The sequence below is a fragment of the Mycetomoellerius zeteki genome, unplaced genomic scaffold, assembly GCF_001594055.1.
Source record: "Mycetomoellerius zeteki isolate Tzet28-1 unplaced genomic scaffold, Tzet1.0 scaffold228, whole genome shotgun sequence".
NCBI lineage: Eukaryota > Metazoa > Arthropoda > Insecta > Hymenoptera > Formicidae > Mycetomoellerius > Mycetomoellerius zeteki.
This window is the reverse complement of record NW_017257203.1, coordinates 817,768-840,393: the sequence shown is the minus strand read 5'-3', so window position 1 is coordinate 840,393 and position 22,626 is coordinate 817,768. Positions and strand designations below refer to the sequence as shown.

The window sequence follows — 22,626 nt, the reverse complement described above, 5'->3', positions numbered from 1 at the left end:
CATGTCAACAACACATAAATCGCGCCTCCGCTCTATATATATGTATATGCATCAATATGCACTAGGCATTGATCTCGCGCCCGAATGACAAATGTATTGAACACCTGCTGCCATAAACAATTTCAAAGGTAAAACACTTATTTTGCTGTTCCGCAACTATCGTATGGTATCTTAAAATCAATGTCGAAACGACAGAATTCTAATGATCCATAAAAATTCTACCGAACAAGGTACATGCTTAATTATTTTAACTATATTCTGAGATTAATGAATATAATGATAACGTTTATTATTAATGTTCTATTATTTAGAAAAAAAAAGATTGATAAATATAGTAGTATGACGTTATTTATTGATGTACGATAAGCGTATAATGAAACAATATTGATATAAAATGAATCGTTTTCACATAATAATAATAATAACAATGCATTAGTTAACTGAAACAGTTTTCCGGGTATTCAATTGCAAAGAGGTCAATGATGCGCGTCATCGAGGCATCGGAAATTGTACTCGTTCTACGTAATTCATGTTGTAACGGATCGCAGAGGGTACATGTCAATTGACGTGTCTGTTATGGGTGCAGCCAACAATATGGAACAAGTATTTATCTCTTCTATTAATATCAGCCGGAGCTATTCTATACCGCCGTTGTTACTTAAGCAACAAAGGTCAATCTATTTTCGTTGAGAAAAAGTCAGTTTCGTTCGTGTAAATTGGAATCAGAATTATTTTTCACCTTTTGTCGAGCATATCGATTGCTTAATTAAAATGTGATTATTTTAACATTATGCGATGACACGGCATTTATTTGGTATTTAACCCCTATGACAATATATTAAAACTGTATTTAATATGTAGCCACAATATATCCCCCAGCAAAAAAAGTCACAGTAATATCACAATAGTCATGATGACATACGAATGTCCGCTTTGTTACAGGTGTGACAAAGCTATGACATCATTATGAATTAAGCTGTGATAAAAATTGCACTTCACTGTGACACTGCTATGATACAGTACATGTATATCCATTAAGGTAATAATATGATGTTACACTGTGATCTTTTGATAATTTCACAGTGGCATCACAATTTATCCATGACTATTGTAAGTCTTGTGATGTGAATGTGACTTTTTTTGCTATGGGGGATATATGATCATATATGACAATTAATGACATTTCCGCTTAGTATGAGCGATATTGTAAGACAGCATTATATGTGTTCTCTGTTTGTGCGTGATCCGCATTAACTGATAACGATGATTCTTTACTCACGTTCGTATCAAGGACGCCATTCCCATCCGTATCATACAGCCGGAACATGACTGAAAAAAAGGATTATCGAGTTAACACAAGACGAAATTGCCGCGCAACAAGTTGCAGCTGCACTACAAGTCCACACGGAATGGACTTGTAACAACTATAGCAGAAAATCGAGAAGGACTGCCGGCCGACACGCGAGTCCTCTCGTAAATTTTATAGATACGTCTATCATTCTCGTTTCTTTTTTTTCTCATATGTGTTACTTCAATATTTCTCTCTGAGGGCAAAATATTTGATTAATTAGCATTTTTTTCAAAATATTTCGCAGATAGAAAAACATGTTTACACAAAAGGATTCAACTTCTTCAGCTCTTGTTATTTTAACGTATTATTATTTCAATATTTTTCAAATAATATTTTTCATTGCCTTTTTCTCTTTCTGTGAAAATACCTTCAAATGTTTTTCAAAGAAGGTACACATATGAAAAAGTCTAATAAACTCTACCTACACTGAAAAGCAAATGCGCGATTTTTTTTTAAAAGATTAGAGTCGCTGGATTTTCAAGCCCGGAGATATTCATGATGATATTGTATATACTTCGCGAAACAATTTTTTACTGTGTACGCGCACGTGAAATATCGCTTTGATAACGTTCTCCTAAAAACGAACGAGATTTATGCGGGAACATGTTTTTTGATTATACAGGAAATAACCATGTAATCGTTATAGCATCGATCCCGGCTACAGAAAACAATACCGGGTCTGTTTCAAAGCATCGTTGATCATCCGCTAACGAATTATTCGGTATGAAAGTTAACGAGAGTTTCGCGAATTTCGAGATAATTGTTGTTTTGTGGCAATTACTTACATTCCAGTTTATCTTCCGGTCTGCCGGCTTCCAAGAGAGAGAGATAACAAACGATGTCTTTGAGGCTAACTTTAACGGACTGAACGTCTATTGTGCTTTGCTTTCTGACAAGATGTCTCATCTCTGGAAAACAGAAATTTAATTTGAGATCTCGCTAGATGATTTATGGTTACTGGTCAATAAGCGTGACGTTAATGCAATATTATCAAATAACTTGATCATAATTCATAAATTTATAGATAAATATTTTAGAAGTTGAAACATAATGCATCCTAAAATACATACATTAAATATCAGATAATTTATATATTATATATTATATTATATTATTAATTATATTATATTATAGTATTAATTTTTATAGTGAAATTACTCTAATTATACTTTTCAAATATTAAGGACATGATTTTTTAATTGATCAGTATCATGAATAAAATTGTAGAAATTATCATAATTACTATTTTCATTTCAAAAAAGTTAAACCAAATTTTCATCAGGATTTTCCTTAACGTCGCATTTTGCGGAAAAATCCCTGTTAAAGTATCTAGATGTCGGGTAAAGTGAGAATCGCCAGACTTACAATATGATGGATCTGTCCCATATTTCATAGAAAATTCACTATGCACTCTGATGTTAAAGTAAACGGAAAATTCACGATTTCAAAGGGATGGTCAAGCCGTATTTTTAGATAAACATTCACATGGACTTGAGTAATTGTACCTAAAAGTTTAAAAGACCTGTTGCTTCGTTCGAAGCAATGCAATTGTCAATATGTATAAGCGATGAATTGGATTTGTCATAATAGATTGTTATAGAGTTTAGTCGCGACTCGAGACAGGTCGACGACGTCTAGCCCGTATTTCTGGATCGCCTATTTATATCCAAATCGCCATGTAGTTCTGCATGAATCAATGCAACTGTACATCGATTGGATCGCTGTCGACAAAATTTATTCTTGCGTACTATCACGATTTCGAAATTTGAATTGCCGGGAGACTGAAATTAATATCGATGAATTCGCATTTCGAATAAAAAAAAACACGCGAAAGCAATCTCTTGCTCGCGATAAAATGGAAAAGTGATAACAGAAAATTGATAGAAGATACATTTTGCGTTTCTATCGAATGAGGAAATAAACTTATTAATATCACATCGCTTTTGAAACCCTATTATAAATGTTATATCATTTTGATAACAGTCAATTTAGCATTAATTTCACTTTCAAACATAATTTATTAGAGACAAGATCGATATTATCTACATATACAAAGGACACATATAATTTTGTCCCGAAAGGTTTATAACTTTGAATATGTCCCATGAATACATAATTATATATTTTCCATTAATAGAAGAATTAGCATACGATTTTTCAATGGTTCGGGTTTTCTGCTCTTATTTTTAGATGACATCGCGTGTCTCGCAGGAATAATTTTGCACGACGATGAACAAGTTAAAAATAAACTTTCGCACGAGACGATACGTCGCGCGAACTAACGCAGTCACGCGCTTTATCCATGCGAGATCGTATATTTTTTTACGCTAGAACGATTCAATTTATTCCAAGTGAAAATCACGAAAAACTCGTAACTTAGGGAAAAAATTGTTTGGCAACGGCGATGCGCGACGTTCTGATCGATCGTGTACGTGATGATTAATCACCGTGACATTCAGCTGAAACTTTAAATCAATCTACTAAATTATTTTCTATTGCTTACTGTCTAAATTCTTTAGAGTGGAATTTCACTCTGAAATGTTAAATTTGAATCAATCTTGAGAAAGAGTGGTTTAACTTTCAATTTTTAAGAGTGAGCTTTCACTCTAAAAGTTTTAGAGAATACACATAAATGTCCACGTAATATCCATATTATCTACATTTCGAGTAGTGAAATACTTTTTTTCCTCTTAATATGGACGGTTTATCAAAATTTATTTGACGTAATTTCATAACCATATGCAATGTTTGACTTTGCTTCTTGTTTTAATGAAAATCTATGATAATCATTGACGAGTTCATTAAATTGAACTAATTATTATTTGCGGATTGTGTAGCATGGATTAGTTGGTTTAGTCGATTTCGCGTGAATAAATTGATTGACGTATTTGATCGCGTGAATAAATTGATTGACGTATAACACGTGGATTAAAAATGTATTTGCGTATGTCGCTTATTAATTGTACACACATATAATAAAATTATCTTTCTCGCGCTTAGTGTGGAGATTATCTCGGCATAAACATTTATTTTCGTGACTTTCGAATCTTCGAAAGTCACGAAACTTATCTCACCTTCCTTCAGCTTCACTCCCGATACGTTTGGTAACTGGACCATTTTCCACTATTAAGAGCGATGAAAAAAAAGGAAATTGTTCTCTCAAGATCAGATTATCTAATCCTTTTGTATTGTCTAATTATTAATCAGAATCAAATAATAAGATTAACTCGAGTCGAGTGGCGCGTTGACGTGCGATTAATGATTTAGCACTTGTTGCTTCTCCTGCGACTCAAGAGTCACTGAGACGTAGCCTCAGGAACCTGGTATCATTCTCTCTCACACTCGTGACGTCATTTATACCGGATGATACCGGCGATATAGCTATTTCGGTGACATTGGCACGTGTGCATGAGCTACGTAAACTCGCCCGTATGCCGCGCGAATAATTCGAAACGCGCAATGTCCCACTCGGTACTATTCAAGATCGATACGGTAGTAGATTAGTAGTTTATTAATTAAGGCAACACGCACTACACAGTGATGTCAGATCCGTTCTATTTTTAACGGTTTTTTTTATACTTTTCGCATTCGAAGTAGTATAATACAATTGTCAGTTCTTAGAAAAACGTCGAAAATACATTCTTTAAAACCTTTGTAAAGTGAAACCTTAAAGATTGAAAACCGAGCTACTATTTTTCAAGACTGGTTCAATTTCACTCTTTTTTTACTCTTTAAAGTAAGATTTCACTCCGAGAAATTTGTGAGAGCTGATTAACAAAACTATAGAACAAATTAAGTAAAGAAGAGCTAACACAATCGAAGCTTTGGTGCCATAATGTATATATAAATTTTAAATATATCTTTCAATTGTATAAACTACGCGCCGATTACTGTTGGACTTGAAATGCAATTATAAACTGGAGCTGAAATAATAATATCACAAATTAAATTGATCGCCAAATTAATAATGATGCTAATAAGCATCTTAAAAACATCGCAAATAATTTATTGCGGAAAATATTATCCTAGCCTAGGGTACCTATTCAAAACTATAGAAATATACATAGAAGATAGAAATACTTAAAATTTGTATAGGACTCTTATCATTGATAGTGCGGAATCGTTGAATTTCGTTATTATGCATTCGGATCGATTATTTACGTATACATCGGTCAAAGAAATATTTTCCGCTCTATTCCTATCCTCTTCATATGTTTTTCACATGATGTATTTTATGATCCTTTTTATTACGAAGCGAGCACCTGGAGGCAACTATTCATCTTCTGATTCATAAAAGACGAGATCCAGTCTGTGGTTCAGCTTAGCTCAGCTCAGCAATAATTTCAAAATGGCTCGAGGGTACCATAACGCTATCGGAACATTGATTCGTCACATATCCTCTATTTTCAGATCGTATTTGATGTTTTCTTTGCATTTTCACGAGTACCAAGAGCAAACACGTGTACCAAGAGGCGCGCGGAAGACTTAACTCGGGATTTCATCACCTCCGATGATGTATTCCGACGCGGAAACGCATGTGTTTCACAGTGTGTTTCATGTGTGAAGAGATGATAAGATCAGATCCCGTTCTTTAAACAGACCCGGAAATAGAACCCGGATTGAGTTTTCTCAATCGCGTACACAATCTCCAGTACGTCATGACATTTCGTGAAAATCAATCCATCTTTCGTCTCTCGGCGTACGTAGATTGTCATGTAAAACCAGAATTTAAAATAGCAATCTCCATTTCTCTCCTAGCTGTATCTCCGGTAAGATGCGTAAGTTTATCCCGCGCGATCGATGGCACGATCGCCGCAGACGTGAATAAATATTTTCCTTAAATCCATAACGTAAGCGTGATTATTTCTGTCATTTACCAGTGCGTCTTCATTTAGAGCAGACATAAACACCGTCTGTTGATGTCTCGCTCGAGTAATTTAAATAAATTACTTTTTATATGTCACGAGCTGGAAAATTGGCAAAATTAATCGCTCCTTGATCTTGGGTCTTCTTGCCAACGAAATTATCGAGTTTCATGTTGAATTTTAATAAGATTAATTATTGAAAGATTTTTTTTTGTAACAGCAATCTTTCTAATGATGAAGTCATTAAATATGTATCGAATAAGATATAAGATATGTGTGGATAAAAATAGCGCAAAACGCCATGACAAAATACTCGCGAAAATGCATAATGAAGCAAGGAAATGGTTGCGTTGATATCGTATAAGAGGTATATCGGCACCGGTATTGTAGTCGCTATTTTTTTTTATTACGCCGACTGTCGTTCCGATATGGTGAAGTACACTCCTGAAAGAGATGTCACGTTCCTCCATAATTTATCGCAGCATTTACGATCTCAGGTTTTGTTTGGAAGAGAGAGAAGGAAAGAGGCGGGGGACAAATGAGGTAGGGGGGAGAGAGAGAGAGAGAGAGAGAGAGAGAGAGAGAGAGAGAGAGAGAGAGAGAGAGCTTACGCGCCACTGTAAGATCGATGGCGACTAAAATGGACTCTTTGTCATTGCGCTACGGCGCGATTTCTTTGACAAAAATGAATTCTGCGTTGTGCACTGAATTTCACGGATACGCGAGTTTACGTGCGCTGGATGAGAAATCTTTTAAGCAGCACGATCTAACATCCTTTAATCCCGCATTCACGTAAAGCCATACACAGCTGTTCGAGGAACTTTAATGCAGGGTGTTCCTCGAGAAGAAGCTCTCGATCACGAAGAACCGATTCTTTATCGAGAGCTTCTACGAACGTAAGCTTCAAGTATCTAAAATGAAAGAGAGGAGAGCGCAGGTGGGGATTATATCCAAAGAATATAGTGAACCGAAGCCCGTTAAAAGGAATCGCTCGCGCGTATATCGAGATTAGTTTATTTAATGAAAAAGAATTTCTTGGTTAATAAACAAAGAAGGATAGATGAAAAAATATGAGAGAAAGATTAATTCAGCTATAGCGGAAAAAAAGCGTACAAAATCTGAGCGGAAATTCATTCTACAATAATCTCAATGTGAAATGGTGGAACAGAGGGTTTCGTGTTTGCGAACAGTATTGCGCTCAATGTACCGTATATGTATTGGATTCAGCGATTGCCCCTACCTTCCAATTTCCCGTTGTTGACAAGAAGGGAATTGTTCGACTTCCTGGATGAATTACGCGACATTTGGCTTTGACTTGGACTGCTGTCTGTGCTCTTTTTCTCTAGTACGTCGTGACAGCTGTACGACGTATGGGTGACCGTTAACATCGGATGCACGCTTCCTGAATCGTCCATGTGATTGCGTGAAATACAAGAAAAACAAACAACATGATTGATCAGCTTCGCAAGTTGATCTTCTATACTCGTATGCAAGACGCGGCGCAGCGTCTTGAAAGATTCATTGGTTAAATATTCATTATCCGATCTAAACATTTAATGTTCTCGAAGGCTATACTTTGTGCCGAGAAATGTACTATTTAAAATCTTTAGAGTAGAATCTAACTCTAAAGAGTGAAATTTCATTAAAAATTGTCAATTGAGTAACTCTTTTTCAACATTGATTCAATTGTCATTCTTTATCATTCTTTAGAATTAGATTCCACTCCAAAAATTTTAGAGAGCATTTAAATATGGAGTTTTTGATTTCTTGCGTTTAAGAATAAATTACAAGAATTACTCCATTTCTGAATTAAATGAATAAACATCTTTCTCTATTTTTTGCTGATAAATACTATACGTCTACCATGTTATGTTCAGGAATTAAAAATATATTCACGAGATAAATACGTGCACCATGTATATTTATTCAATGTCTCTATAGATCAACTTGGTAAAGAATCGAGAATCGATATTTAGAGCGAATTTATTTTAACGAATGGTACCGTCGGGTTTAAAGAAGTCTTCATTCAAAGCTTCTTTGGTCGGATCGATTGTTATTTGTCCACCATTTCAAAGCGAACAAATGCATATACACCGATATGTGATGCAGGGTAAAAAAATTCCAACCATCGGAATTGTCATTTTCTTTTTGGCTGCTTCTGACCTATTTTGTCACAAGAGTATTCGTTTACCGTAAAAATATAGCCTGAGAAACGGAAGGCCCGAGCGCTACCGGTACAAATTGAGAAGAAAAATATTTGCATTAAAATAGTATTGATACAGTAACCATTTTGTGTTGGTTAGTTCTTCAACAGAGCATTGTTGCAATTTTATGTATCATTACAATTTATATAATTGTAAAAAAATATAATTTATATAAATAAGATGATATTAAATATGAATTTTATTCTTACTGGATTATAGAAAAAATTTCCACATTAAAGAATGTAAAGAGTTTACGTTATATTATACATTTCACATTATTGGATAAATTAATAATTTAACCGTTACGATATCGGGCTGTCAGTAAATAATTGAAAGATATACTTTACCTGTTTTCGTTCTCGAGATTTCGCTTTCCGTTCTATGATGACCTAGAGCTTGCAATTTTTCCGTAATTCCATGAATTTTGTCGGCCAACGAGGATCCAACGTGACCCTCCGTAGATGCTCCACCTGGTACGCCGGTGCTATTAACGTTACTGCTGGAAGTCGTGTGCGATGTAATTGCGGCGCAGGCGGTTGTTGAGGAGAGCACGGCCATCTCCTGGGAGCCAACAAAACGCGGATAATACGCGGCTTTTAATTCCCGGCGCGAGCGCGCGCAAGTATCTCGTTTACCAGTATCTCTTATTGTCGCTTTTTATGTCGAAAGCGCGCTCCCCGCATGACGTGATATGCTTTTCTAGGCCGCGGTCCAATTCACGCTCACAACGCTTAAAATCATTCCATCCTTGTTGTTTGTCAAATGTTGAACGAAGACAAATGATGCCGATGAACGTTGTCAGCATGAATCGGACCACGGCCCTAGATGACCAGTGTGATACCATTGCGATTACAAGGCCCGTTTCGAGCTTGTAGTGTCACGTCGTGTCACTAAATTTGTATTAAAAATTCTCTTTTCCCTTTTTTTCTTTGTTTGGACAATTTGCATTTATGGCTATTTAAGTACTCGCAGTAGCGATAATACCATACCAGCAATCTTTATTAATTTAAACATGCGATACTTACTTTGAAGGCTTTGCCATCCACTCCGCGCGAGCCCTTCCTGACGAACGAAAGGAAAAGATGTCGGCATAATTCTTCCGGCGTATCAATCTCCAGATACGAATTCAGAAATTTGCGAAAACCCTCGTAATCGATGTCCTGGAATAGAAAAGAAATACTATTCAGTGAATTTCTTTAAAGAGTATAGGAATTTTAACGAGGCAAAAATTAAAGCATAATTTCATTTCTATCATTAATTAAGTTTTATGACGCATGTGTTATAAATTAACGTCATAACGCAGAAACTACTTTGACGATATATCATGGAAATCTATAATTAAAACAAAACTTGATATATTTTTAATTACGTATATTAAGCTATTAATAATAAACTGGCAGATGAAAAATTAAACGAGTTAGCAATCGAATTTCTCTGTATCGCGTTTTTTTTTAAATAATCGATAGTTGCAGTTAGAAGTATTTTCCGAGTACCGAAAAAAACCGTCGTTAATTAATCCGGTATACGTAAGCCGCCCTCTCGTGTTCATTTCGATTCTGTTCGATCCAAATGAATTTCACTCGACAGAAGATTAAAGCCCAACGAAACGTGACGCTTCTGCCGGTACAATGAATCTCGCAAGGTGCACATTTCGCAAATAGACTGATTACAATTACATCCGGCGACGTATATTTGGATTCCTCACGTTCTGGATAAATCGATAGTACTTGATGCGATTAACCATGCTTTGTTCATCACTATTCACAGAATTTGTTTCACCGAGGTTGCGCACGCTTAAGCCATGTTTCTTCTAATTGTAAGAGAGAAGTCTTTCCACGAAACTATATTTAAAGTTTTTAATGACACTAACGTTCTCCAAATGTATTCACCGAAACAAGAAGCTCAATACATATGGGGTGAATACTAATTATAAGTACTCTAAAAGATTTTAAGATTTAATACTCAATAACCATTTTACATCGTTCATAATTAATTCAACTATTTTATTATTGTTTAGCTTTAACCACAAACCTTCTGAAACATTTCACTTTCTTTAAAATTTCATTTTTTAACAACTGTACAAGGTAAATATTTAGTTTTCTGAAAGATTTTAATGGGTTTCTCACACAAATTCAAGACGAAAATTTCTTATGACTATGTATCTAAAACAGCTTAATTTCAAAGATATAGGGTGTCAAAGTTGAAGGAAAAATTTCATTTTTTCTAAACATTTCGAAAACAACTTGTTTTATTTTAATAAATCTTGACATATGTTTAAAGTTTCATTGAAATAAGTAATTTTCGAAATTTTAGGAAAAAAACGAAACTTTCTCTTCGACTTTGATGTATTGTATCTTTGAAATTAAGTCGTTTCGAACATATGGTGTGACATATGAAGCTTTCGTCTTCAACTTGTGGGAGGAACCCCTTAAAATCGTTTAGAGCATCTACTATCCACCAACAATTGTTAAAAAATAAAATCTTAAAAAAAGTAAAATGTTTCAGAAAGTTTGCAGTTAAAGCTAAACAATAACGAAATGGTTGAATGAATTACGAACGATGTAAAATGGTTTTATTGAGTATTTCTTTTGAGAATGCAGTGCGCGTCTCATGAAAGGAAGACAATTAAATATTGAATTTAAACAATTTCATAAAACAAAAAAGTTTATCGAATATGTGAACGTATTTATTGAATAGAACACAATCAATTAACTTTATATAAATATCGCTTTATATAACTATCGCTGCTGTCTATAAAATCGATTATGATTGAATAAACATATAAAGGGCAAAACTTAATCTATGATGACTTAAAGTAATTAAATCGCGAAGTACATAGAAATACGAATTTAGTGTTGACTTTATACTCATTAGATAACGATTATAAATAATGGATAATTAAAGAAAATGGATCATTCTGAAAGAATATAATTCACACGGAAAGAACAGTTTTACTGAAGTATCTAAAAATTTAGCTAGATACAAATCAGAAAATAATTTTATTAGTCTTAAAATAATTATGTAGGACGCTTAAGTTAGTTGCTAGAGTGTCAAAACTTTTTGCATCATTACTCGTCATGCTTGAATCTTCTACATAATTATTTTAATAATCCAAACAAAATTATTTTCAGTATTCACCTAAATTTTTAGATATTTTAGCAAAATCGTTCTTTCTGTGTATAAATATTTGCTACAATGTATCAAGCTGTACATATTCCGTAAATGTATATAAAGTTGTAGAGAGAACTAAATTGCCAGTAAAAGCAAAATGTTATATTATACTATATAACTGATAAATTTCGCTCACCAAATGTCGAAAGTGTTCCTAAAATCCGGAATATTTCCGTGCAGCCAGTTCATTCACTTTAATTAAAGCAGGAGCCAATTAAACTGGATGACGTACGCTTTCTGGGTAGAAAATTAGACAGAAAAGCGGCGGAGTTGCGGCGTCGTTACATGACATCCACACAATCGAAGGCGAAGTTCGTGCGCTTCTTTGCGCGAACTTTTGCGAGACTAACAAAAAAGTTATCCAATTCCGGAAACGCATGGCCTACATTCCGCTCGACTGAATCTGCATAGATATTGGGTCTATCTACCGCGAACAAGCGCGCATCCGCTTCTGGCGAAAATTCATTTGGCTGCACTGAAATTCGTGCTTCACCTTGTAGAATCCGATTGGGATAGGAATAGCGGAAGTACGATTCGGTAAGGAAGGAGAAAAGGAGCTTGTTTCACGGCCTGCGTGATTTAATTTTCCGCAATTTTCCGCTCGATTAATTATCAATGAGTGATCGCTGTATTGTGTTAGCGTCTATTCATTGCAAGCTCTTCAAGATTGGCATTCTTTCCTTCAACAATAACTCGTTTAAATATGCAGGCTCGTATTCAGAACGCATTTATAACAATGTTAGTGCATATATAACATATAGTATATTTACGTTATATATGTATACTATATATAGAATTTCAGAAAAGCATGCGATAAAAGCGTGTTCTCAATGGATCATAAAATGTCGAAATTAAGAGTGCGAGGGTAGTTCGAAAAGTTCTCAACCTGACATCGAAATGACGCCACAAATATCGAATTGTTATAATTTTCGACAAGTTTGATTCAGCACGGGGCTTCTGTTAAAATTTCAGACAGATACGTTCATTAGTTTCTTTGATTCGGTCGTGTAAAGTAACCAACTTTTGATTTTATCATGACAATGTATCCGCTCACGCTTCTTCAATTGTAGTCACAAAATTGCATGAATCGTGCTTCAAATTGGTTCCGTACGCACCGTATTCATCAGATTTAGCCTCCAGTGACCTTTTTCTTTTTCCAAACATGAAGAATTGGCTTGTGAAAAAGATCCACCTCAAATACTGAAGTAATCGATGAAACTAATGCTTACTTTGAACGTATATCGTTGGAATAAGTGTATTGAACCGAAAGAGGACAATGTTAAAAAAAATTAAAAATCATGTGTTTCTTTATCAAGCCGAAAACTTTCCGAACTGTCTTCGTATTTAATCGATGAAATGGCTTATCAATCTGAAGATGCTGATCAACTTAACTGACGCATCTTAAGTATGCATGTTTTACAGTGTATAATAGTAAATTTTTAATTAAAATCCAGGCAAAAATCAACAGTCATAATTATAAAGAGGAGACTTGTGAAACGCTAACCTAATTTCGAGTTTTATTTGAATAGGTCTGAGAGAACCACTATAACATTTATCGATACTCCTAGCCAAGGACGCAGGGTGTCACCTTTTTTTTCTTTTTTGCTCCGTTAAACCTGCGCTATGAGCATTAAAGACGCAAGCAGAGAATAGTTGTAAAGGGCGCGGTTCATGTTAGATCGTTGAAAACAAATTTGTAGCAATTATGAATATCTTGCAGGATAAAACGAATTAATTAATAAATAAACAAATTATGTTTTGTTTTCATCCTTTCTCTAGTTTATGAAATAATAAAAATTCGTAGTCCAATAATTATAAAATATCTACGTTCTTCTTTGCCTTTCTTCGTTGACGTTAATCGGAAAACTGCGAACCGTTATTATTAGGAAGCTGCTGTTATTATTAAGATCTTGCTTCGCGTAATAAGTCATTCTTCCGTTCTAATTTGCAAGATCATTGCAGCTCTCGCGGTATTGTGTGGTAAATTAAATGGAAATTCTTCGACCTTACTTTGAACTTAAGTTTTATAGGTAGACTCAAGTAACTTCGAAAAGATGTCTTTCTTTTAGAAACTAATTTACACCATTATATATCTGGTTCAATGAATAATAGTTATGTTTTTATCTCATTCGTTATAAAAGCTTGTAGTTGTATCTGTTTAATCCAATAAATATTATTAAATACTTACATTAAAAATGTAGCATATAACAAATTTATCATATCGTCGCGTTGATAGAAAAATGGCACAAATAAAAAATTAGTATTTTTGAGATAATAAAAAGAAATTGACTCTAAAAACTCATAGATTGAAAAAATGATGTAAATACATTTCTATGAAATATAACTTTGATATGAGATGTAATACAACCTTATATTAAGATTGCAGTGTTCGAATTTTCAAAACTCATGGCATAATTTTAAAGAACACATTATAATTGAAAGTATAACATGGAAAGAAAATGAAGTTATTCATTATCCTAATTAAGACATTGTTCCAATTCAGAAAGAATTTTTAAAATGAGCTCTATTAAAAAGTTGTTAATCTTGAGTTATTTTTAATACAAATCTTCTCTCATTAAATATATCCGTTCAATCGTTTCAAATTCTAATATAATTCTAAAAGCTGCAATTAACAACTCGATAATTCTCTGCAGTTCTTTTTTTCAAATAAGATTTCATGTTTTTTTTATCGACGAAACCAACGGTAGATTTTTGCTTACTCTCTATTGAATTTTCATATAATTTTCCTACGTCAGCGAAATATCTGGATTTACTACTGAGCCGTTAACGTGTCTGCGTCTGTTGGTCGTAATCCTATTTTGTGCATCAATTCCATAGCTATAGCGCATGTGGTCGAATGTGTTCTATTATCAACATTTTGCAGTTAAAATGATTTAGCTTCAGTCTACGATATTTCTAATTAATTAACCGCTTTCATATTTTTATCTTGCGATTTAACCATAATGTGAGTTTGTTACGAGCACTTGATTCGAAATATTCATTCGGTTCAATTACAATTCGTGTGGTTGCGCATACATTTGAAGTAGTTCATTTGGAACTTTTGAAATATGAGCTTTGGAAAATTATAATTCCAAATGAAGGTTGATACTCGACGCACAAAGGCAATTCATACGTGCTTTGAATAATTTAAATGAAGTTACGTTTACTTGATACGCACCGATACCCTGGTAGAAATGTATGCAATTTTCCTAGACACTATATATATATATATATATCCAGTTATTATCTAATATTACTGTATTCTCATTAGTTATGTCAATACTGAGTAGGAAATGGACAAGAACTTGATAGAGTTTTATTCTGTCCATTTCATGAGCAGTTGGCTTGCTTATTAATCAATTTAATATCCATTATTTGTTGTGTTTCTATTCAGTAAATGGATTCAGATTTTACGCAGCTTTTGTATGCAGGAACTGCAAACAAAGCGTTACATCCTGATTGGAATCCTAAGTAGTTTTCCTTCTCAGTTACTAGACAGAAGTTGGTATAACTGTTTAGTAACTGCTCAAAAAATGCATGAAATTTCTACCAGGGTAATTCGAATAACATTAGTTGCTTAATAAATTTGAAAATATATATTAACATGGGCTTAATACAGAACATAAGAGCAACGATTTCGAAACATACTATTTGACAGGGTTGGCAAGTAACGCGTTACTTGTAACGCCGTTACTTTGTTGATCGTTATCTTGATATAATAATGATTTGGTAATGACATTGTAAATTTTTTATGATGGTAATGCTAACATCAAAGTTAGAAAAGTCAATCGTTACTTGTAATGAATTGAAAAAGTCATTCGTTACTGAAAACAATAACTCCTAATTTGTAATGCGTTACTTTTCAGTAACGTTACGCGTAACATTACATGTTACTCGTTATACTTATAACTTTTTCAGTGCAACGCGTAATAGTAACAAGTTACTTTTCAAAGTGATTTTTCTAACCTTAGTACAATCTTAGCGTTTAATTAGTTAGCGTTACTGTCATAAAAAATTGCAACATCGTCATCAAATTGTTTACTATAAAAAGTAACGACAAAGTAACTGAAAAGTAACATTTGCCAACTCTACTGTTTAATTAGATACGAATTAAGATTTCTTAGATTTTCTGGCATACAATTTTGACAATTTAAGAATTCTAGTATCAAATATGAAAAATAAATGTACCTAACTTCCATAAATATTACGGACTTTCTTTCCTCAAAATATTACGATATTGTGTATTAATAATTGGACGATTTTTAGTAGTACTTTCTTATATATTATAATTATAAATGATATATCTAATAACAAAAGTGATAAAATTTTCATCGGTCTTGAAGAAACCGTATTATATCGAAGATATCACAGAAAGTATCACGTTTACACGATCGCATAATAAACCGTTTTATGAAATAAAACATTTCCGCTAAGCGAGGAAATGTTCACGTGAATGGCACAGGAGGTGGCCATTAAGCTCTAGGGACAGAGCCGTTAGGGAAAGGGGATGAGAGGGCGAAATTCGAAGGGAGAGAAACGAGGTCATCCTGAATGGTCACGTAAGGGAGTGGTGGTGACGTCAGTGCGGTGGTGACGTCATGGTAACAGCGTCATAACTCCATCGGAAAAATAGGTCGCAGAGGGTGAGAGCGAACGAGAGAGAAAGAGAGAGAGAAACAAAGAGAGAAAGAGAACCGGACGCATTATCCGTTCGTTCGATCACGATATTGAAGAAAATTATATGTTTTCAGTTAAGTGAAAACGTGTCATTTCGAGAATGACACATTTTCTGAGATTTTAGACGGCAATCTCTTGAAATTATTTGGAAAGCTTTGATAAGATAACAGCAATATAAATTTTTACTTTCGAGATGATTGTCCTGTCTGATTTATATGAAGGTTAGTATTGATTTAAGCACTTCTTTGAATGCATATGGATTCCTTTAATAAGAGAGTAAGTAACTAGTTTTCCACGCGGTAATTTTAATTAATAACAGTAAGTTATTAAAACTTTAGTTTAAACTGTTTAGAATTTGCTAGTACTAAGATATTTGATATTGAGAGTCTATTAATAGCGGAAAAGGAAAATCTTCCATAAAATTTTCATTGTGAGAAAAACTCAAATTTGTTTAAAAATAAGTGATTGACAGAAAGTGTCACAAAAGCGAAAATAAATGGTGCTTAATAAAATATGTATCGGGGGGTTTATTTATCGGCGTCACGATAATTTTTCGTATCCACCACGAAACATCGATAGACTTACATGAATAATTCATAAAAACGGCATTTGCGTACACTTTGATCGCGTTTAACGTACGACAATATTGACGGGTTAGTGTTATGTGTGCCGGGCGGCTGTGCAATAAAAATAAACACGTTGCTAACAAAAACGCGCGAAACGTTGCCGCTGTGGAATTGTGAATATCGCAACATTCTTCCTGGATCGAAAATAGAGATTGACCTCGATTGCGATCAAGATCATGTCGTGTCACAAGCTGACGATATCACGTCACTTAGGACCTGTCACTTGTTCACCTCATCCTTCATGTCGGACCATCAAACACCGCGGATTGTGGCTTCTCGGCTTTACGCTAGAAATGATAGCCACGCATTACTCCGTTATATCATGTTCGATTTTCAAAACGATAATCTTTCACACGAAAAGTATCAATATCTTTAAAGTCTCATTACTTAACTTATCTCGTTACAGCAGAGCTGTTTTTTAAATAACAATGTACACGGTAAATTTAGAATTCCTAAGGGTAGCAATTCTTAAGTATGACCCTTATTCGAAAGGGAGTTTTACAAGCAACGTAACTTGCTTATATACTGATACGGGGAAGTATTACGATTATTCTTTACTCACTTGTGGACGCTTTTATCGCCTGGCGTAAAGTTTATCGTCGAACGTACCTTTCGATACTTTCAGTTAAAGTAAATCTATAACGCCTGATCGTCGCCCGCGTTTGAAATGGGCGAACTTACACGTGTGAACGGTACTTAAAAGCAGCTTAAGACGAACGTACACATTGACATCCGTGATAGCGATCATTCGATAGGGGGTGGGGTCGCAGTGTAAACAATTTAGGCATCAAGAATAGCTCAATTGTCCATATACCTGGTTATAAGAAGACCCCAAAGGCTGTTCTCGAGGCGGGGTGGCTTCAATTAAAAGCTCTTACAGTGGGGGACCCACACCCTGTTCAAACATAATAAACTTCTCACCCTCACTTGTACAATCCTCGCGATCAGGATATATCGCATTACACATATTTTTTGCGCGCCTCCTGCGCTTTGTATAGACATGGCCTCTTTTACGCGTTTATAAATGGCCATTCCTGTAAGTCATGACGCTTGCTATAAAACGAGCGTATATTTGTGGTTTAATAACTTGTCTATCCCCTTCTTTCTTCTCTAGCTTATGAGATTACGAATAGGAATGCAGGAAGTAAATAGGTTTTAACTGTAATCGTATTTCTCTGAAAGTTATCGCTAGATTAAGCGGTATACTAACTTTCCTAACTTTGTTAGTGCTATCACTGCGAGGACATTACGAATGTTAAAACGTAATGAAGTTATAAGATTACGAGTTATGCAAGATTGATCGATGAAATTTGCTTATTCGCTTTTAATAATTTCATAAATAAAATATTAGCTTTCTTAAAAGTACAATATTGCTAATGTGTAATAAGCTTATTTCATAAGTCGGATAACTGCGAAGTAACAATTAATGATACAGTTACGCAAGCAAATGTTGTTTTTATGCAGATATTTTCTATAGCGTGAAGTCTATGTCCAAGATAAAATACAGTGTGATCACTAATTAACGTAACAATTTTCTTTGCTGCAAAGTTAAAAGTCGACTTTAACTCGGAATCCGTTTCTTTGTTACGCAGTGCGCGTTCAAGTTCTTCTCAAGTTTATTCGCTTTTCTGATTTCTTCAAATTTGATTTGGCATAGTTTGCACGCAACGGCATTTTACATAAGGCAGGCTGACTATCTCTTATATTACATTTATACCTCTCGTTCTCCGCTTGGAAGCTGTACCATTGCCATATATGAGACTGCCTTTCTGGGTTATTATCTCGCCCTAAAGCTCGCCCAAGTGTCGAATTTCATAGAATGTTGTCACTGAAACATATCGGATAGCTGTTTTGCTAATTCAATTCGATATGACATCGACGCTTTGTAGCGGCATTGGCCCATCAATGCCTCCGGCTGCATAACTAAAGTTCGTTCAAAGTAAAGTAGTTACTGCAGCAGCTTACCCCCGGGACCATTTATTTCTGCACAGCATATCGCTGAAGGAAGGAAGATAACATATTCACTAGGAACAATTTTGTGCGTTGTGTTTTCTCTCTCTCTCTCTCTCTCTCTTTCTCTCATTATCTATTTCCATTACATAAATTGAAGAAGTTTTGTATCCCGCTCTATGCATAATGAGATGTTAATTCTCGTATATTTGGTAATGTTGAGATGCACTATTTTGATGTTAGATATATATGTAATCTTTATTTTTTCAAGGTTTATATTTAGTCAGAGAGAGAGAGAGAGAGAGATTTTTCTAACATATTCTGAAAAAAAATTTGTGAACATGGACGAATCAGAATTTTCTGGTTAAATTTATTAGAATTCTAGTTGAGATAACCAGAATTCTGTTTGATATTATACAATATTTCTGGTAAAATCTTTTAGAATTATTACTTTTACCAGATTAATTATATCAATCAGAATTTTAGTTATCTCAATTAGAATTCTAATAGATTTAACCAGAAAATTCTGATTTATCTATTTTCCATTACTATTTAATCCAACCTGACTATTTTCCTCAGTATATTATATAATGCTGCAATTGAAACTAACTTATTCCTTTAACAAGTGCAGAGTATAATTTTTGGATTAAATTTCTTTGATACCGTCTTTTGTAAAAGCGGCAGTGCAAAAATCCGTAAAATTTCGGTCCTTAATATTTCTGGAGATGAAGAGTTGAATATCGTGAAACATTATTAAGTAAAAGTTCAATTTTCGTTACGTCTTTTAGAATACTTTTTATTATAATTAATGTCCCTTTTAATTAAGAATTATTATTTTTATCAAAAATAATGGAATTAAATGTACGCAATTATAAATCACCGAGGTAATCAAGTTCTAACGTTTTAGTGTAAATATCGCGCTGACTTTCTACAGAAAAGCTGCAGTGCTTTTGACCTGATTTTTTTCAGTATGTGTTCTTACCACGTTCGTTTACCGGAAAATTACGTAGAATATTTATGTTGAATGGCGAGTTTCTTTCGGGGCTAAGTTTAAACTCGAACCTTCTCCTGCTCTCATAACGAAATATGTACTCTATCCACTTTTTATCTATGGCACACGTGTAACACGTCATCCCTTTAAAGAAGTATTTTCCGCCAAGATAGGGAAAGGACTGAATTTCCTGCCGCTAAATTCAATATCTCCCGTAAACTCTGCACCAAACGGTTGAAAGCCGCGAGCAAAACGAAAAATTGAAAGAAAGATTACGAAATTCTTTATAGTTATTTGTTCGAATGATCGTTACAAAACAGACACAATTAACTCGATAATTTATTCTTCGAAGTCAAGAGATTAATGTTTCGGTGCATCGTTACATTTTCATTTTCTGTTGAATTTTCAGCTTACACATACAAGTTGTCCATAGAACGTTTTATTATAAAACGACATTTTAAACTTGGAATATGGTTTGCGCAACTAAATATGAAGTATTGAGTGCAAAAGTTTTGATGGGTTTTGTAATAGGTGTCATATTTGATACAATTTTATGGTAATACTGATAGATATATAATATATGTTCATTCTCAGCTCTTGTGTTAAATAATAATTGATTCTAGTTGGTTTTATTGTTTTTAATTGAAATTGAAAATGAGTATTGATTATAGATTTCATTTACAATCATAATGTATGAATTTCCGAAAGGAACAAGCATTTTAAATATCGTAAATAACATTTTGCGTCATATTTGGAGAAAACGCTGTGTCGAATGCAACCTGTGAAAGACAATTCGCAAGATTTAAATAGAGATTTTTTATTTTGATTTTAATTTTTTGAAATTTTTTAAACATTAAAATGCGGTAATCCATCAATTTTTTACTTTGCGACAACTATTTGTGTCGAAATCGTGGATTAATATTAGTATTAAATTGTATATATGTCATCAATTGACATCTATCACAAAATCCATTAAAACTTTTGCAATTATCCAGTAAAAATGATGATGGTTTATTACACCATGGAATTTTCTTAAATCAATACATTTGATAAATGCGTTTGTATAAGAATACATTTTGAAAAAAGGCTTTTGACATATTTGCGTCATCTATCCGAAATGAACTATATAAAGAACGTCGCATTTATTCAGGGCAAATAATTACGATGATGTTCGCTAAGAATAGTATTTTTGAGAATTTCGAACTGTCTCGTGAAAAGAAAATTGAACCCTGACTTTATGTGAGTTTTAAGAGTAGACGTTGCAAATTTGACGTCTTCACGTTAGCGCTTTAACCATTGATATGTAAATTTGTATTCAAAAGATCGTTCACATCATCTGGCTCTTCGTCTTGAATTAAGAGACTTCTTGAAAATTTTTTTTAACATGATGAAATCTCGACTATATTATTTTATTCACCCATTTTTTTAGAAAAATTCCAAGACTAAAAAGTACAATATCTTACAAATTTCTCCCTGAAATTTTGGCGATGATCCAATTCTTGCTACTTGAAGTTCAAGTAGTACAATATAAGTCAAGTTATTACACTTCCAGGTATTCTAAGAATTCTTAAAGAGACAATGAATATTACATGAGACTTGAAGGCTATTAAGACAATTAATACTATGATCTCTTGAATAATGTTCATCAGTGTTTGACTAATAACGTGCATAATAATTACCTACAAGATATTTTTCAAGTAATTATTCATTTTAAAAGTAATCGATTTTCATAGAAAAAATTGATTAAATAAAATACAAAGAAAATCGAATGAAACAGTATTAAAATTTACTCGATAAAAATATATATATAATTGGTTTTCAACTGCTCGTGTCATTTAAAGCACATCTCATATTTATTCATACGTCTACATAATGTTACATTTACTAGTGAATATAATTAGAGTACTCAGAGAAAGAGAGAGAAAGAGAGGGGGAGAGAGAGAGAGAGGGGAGAGGAGAGGAGAGGAGAGGAGAGGAGAGGAGAGTACATGGATATATTAAACCATGCTTTTCTCTTACATAATTCCCACCGGTTTATCGACAGTTCAGCCACACTCATACCGAAGTGTGTAACATGAAAAGAGAGCAAAACGCGTGAACACCATACGCTCAATTCCGTGAGCATGACAGGCAAATACACATCATCTAAATATACAATATGCCAGCCGGCTGATACTCTCAAAATAGCTGCCCGCTGTGTTTGTTTCTGCAATGGCGACTATGCCGTCATACAATTCCGTACGCACTTGATATAATGTTTGTTTGTACGTATAGAAGTGCTGTTCTCGCACATATTTAACGTACGGGCAAGGTAGAAAATACTGTGGGCGTATATTATACATAAATATTTATACATGTTATACAAGGCGATCATGTCTTTGTACGACATATTATCCAAAAATAATAAAAATTCCGATCGTAAATGATTCTCTTGAGGTTACGCGAGAAAAAGGCAGAAAAAGTTTCGTGTGTGTGTGTGTGTGTGTGTGTGTAAATATAACGTTAAATAAAAAAAGGCGATATTGACGAATCGTTTTTTTTACAAAAGCTTGTTTTTCTGTATATTAACGAGGTATTTTTTAACGAATCCGCGAGGAAATATAACAAAATGCATATTTAGATTTTGTGGGAGTTAATTAAAGCATTTTTTTCTTTTAAATCTGCGGTACTTTACGCTACTTACAGTTATGAAGTTATAGCTCGATCAGAGGCATGCGAAATAGATGAATCTAAATTGGATGTAGATGTGCGAAGCTGGTTATACAAAAATGTCAGTAAAAAAGAGAAGACT

The 22,626-nt window shown here is 34.0% G+C and overlaps 1 protein-coding gene across 2 annotated transcripts in view; it reads right to left on the bottom strand.

The window, feature by feature from the left end:
• Positions 1-22,626, bottom strand: part of Dgk (diacyl glycerol kinase 1) — a 101,939-nt gene that overhangs the window by 7,417 nt on the left and 71,896 nt on the right. For both annotated transcript variants that reach the window (XM_018449015.1, XM_018449016.1), the window contains 5 exons: positions 9,446-9,580; positions 8,768-8,981; positions 7,457-7,618; positions 2,137-2,259; positions 1,280-1,329 (listed from right to left, as the gene is read on the bottom strand). In XM_018449015.1, coding sequence (XP_018304517.1) covers positions 1,280-1,329; positions 2,137-2,259; positions 7,457-7,618; positions 8,768-8,981; positions 9,446-9,580 — 684 coding nt within the window. The remainder of the gene's footprint in view (positions 1-1,279; positions 1,330-2,136; positions 2,260-7,456; positions 7,619-8,767; positions 8,982-9,445; positions 9,581-22,626) is intronic.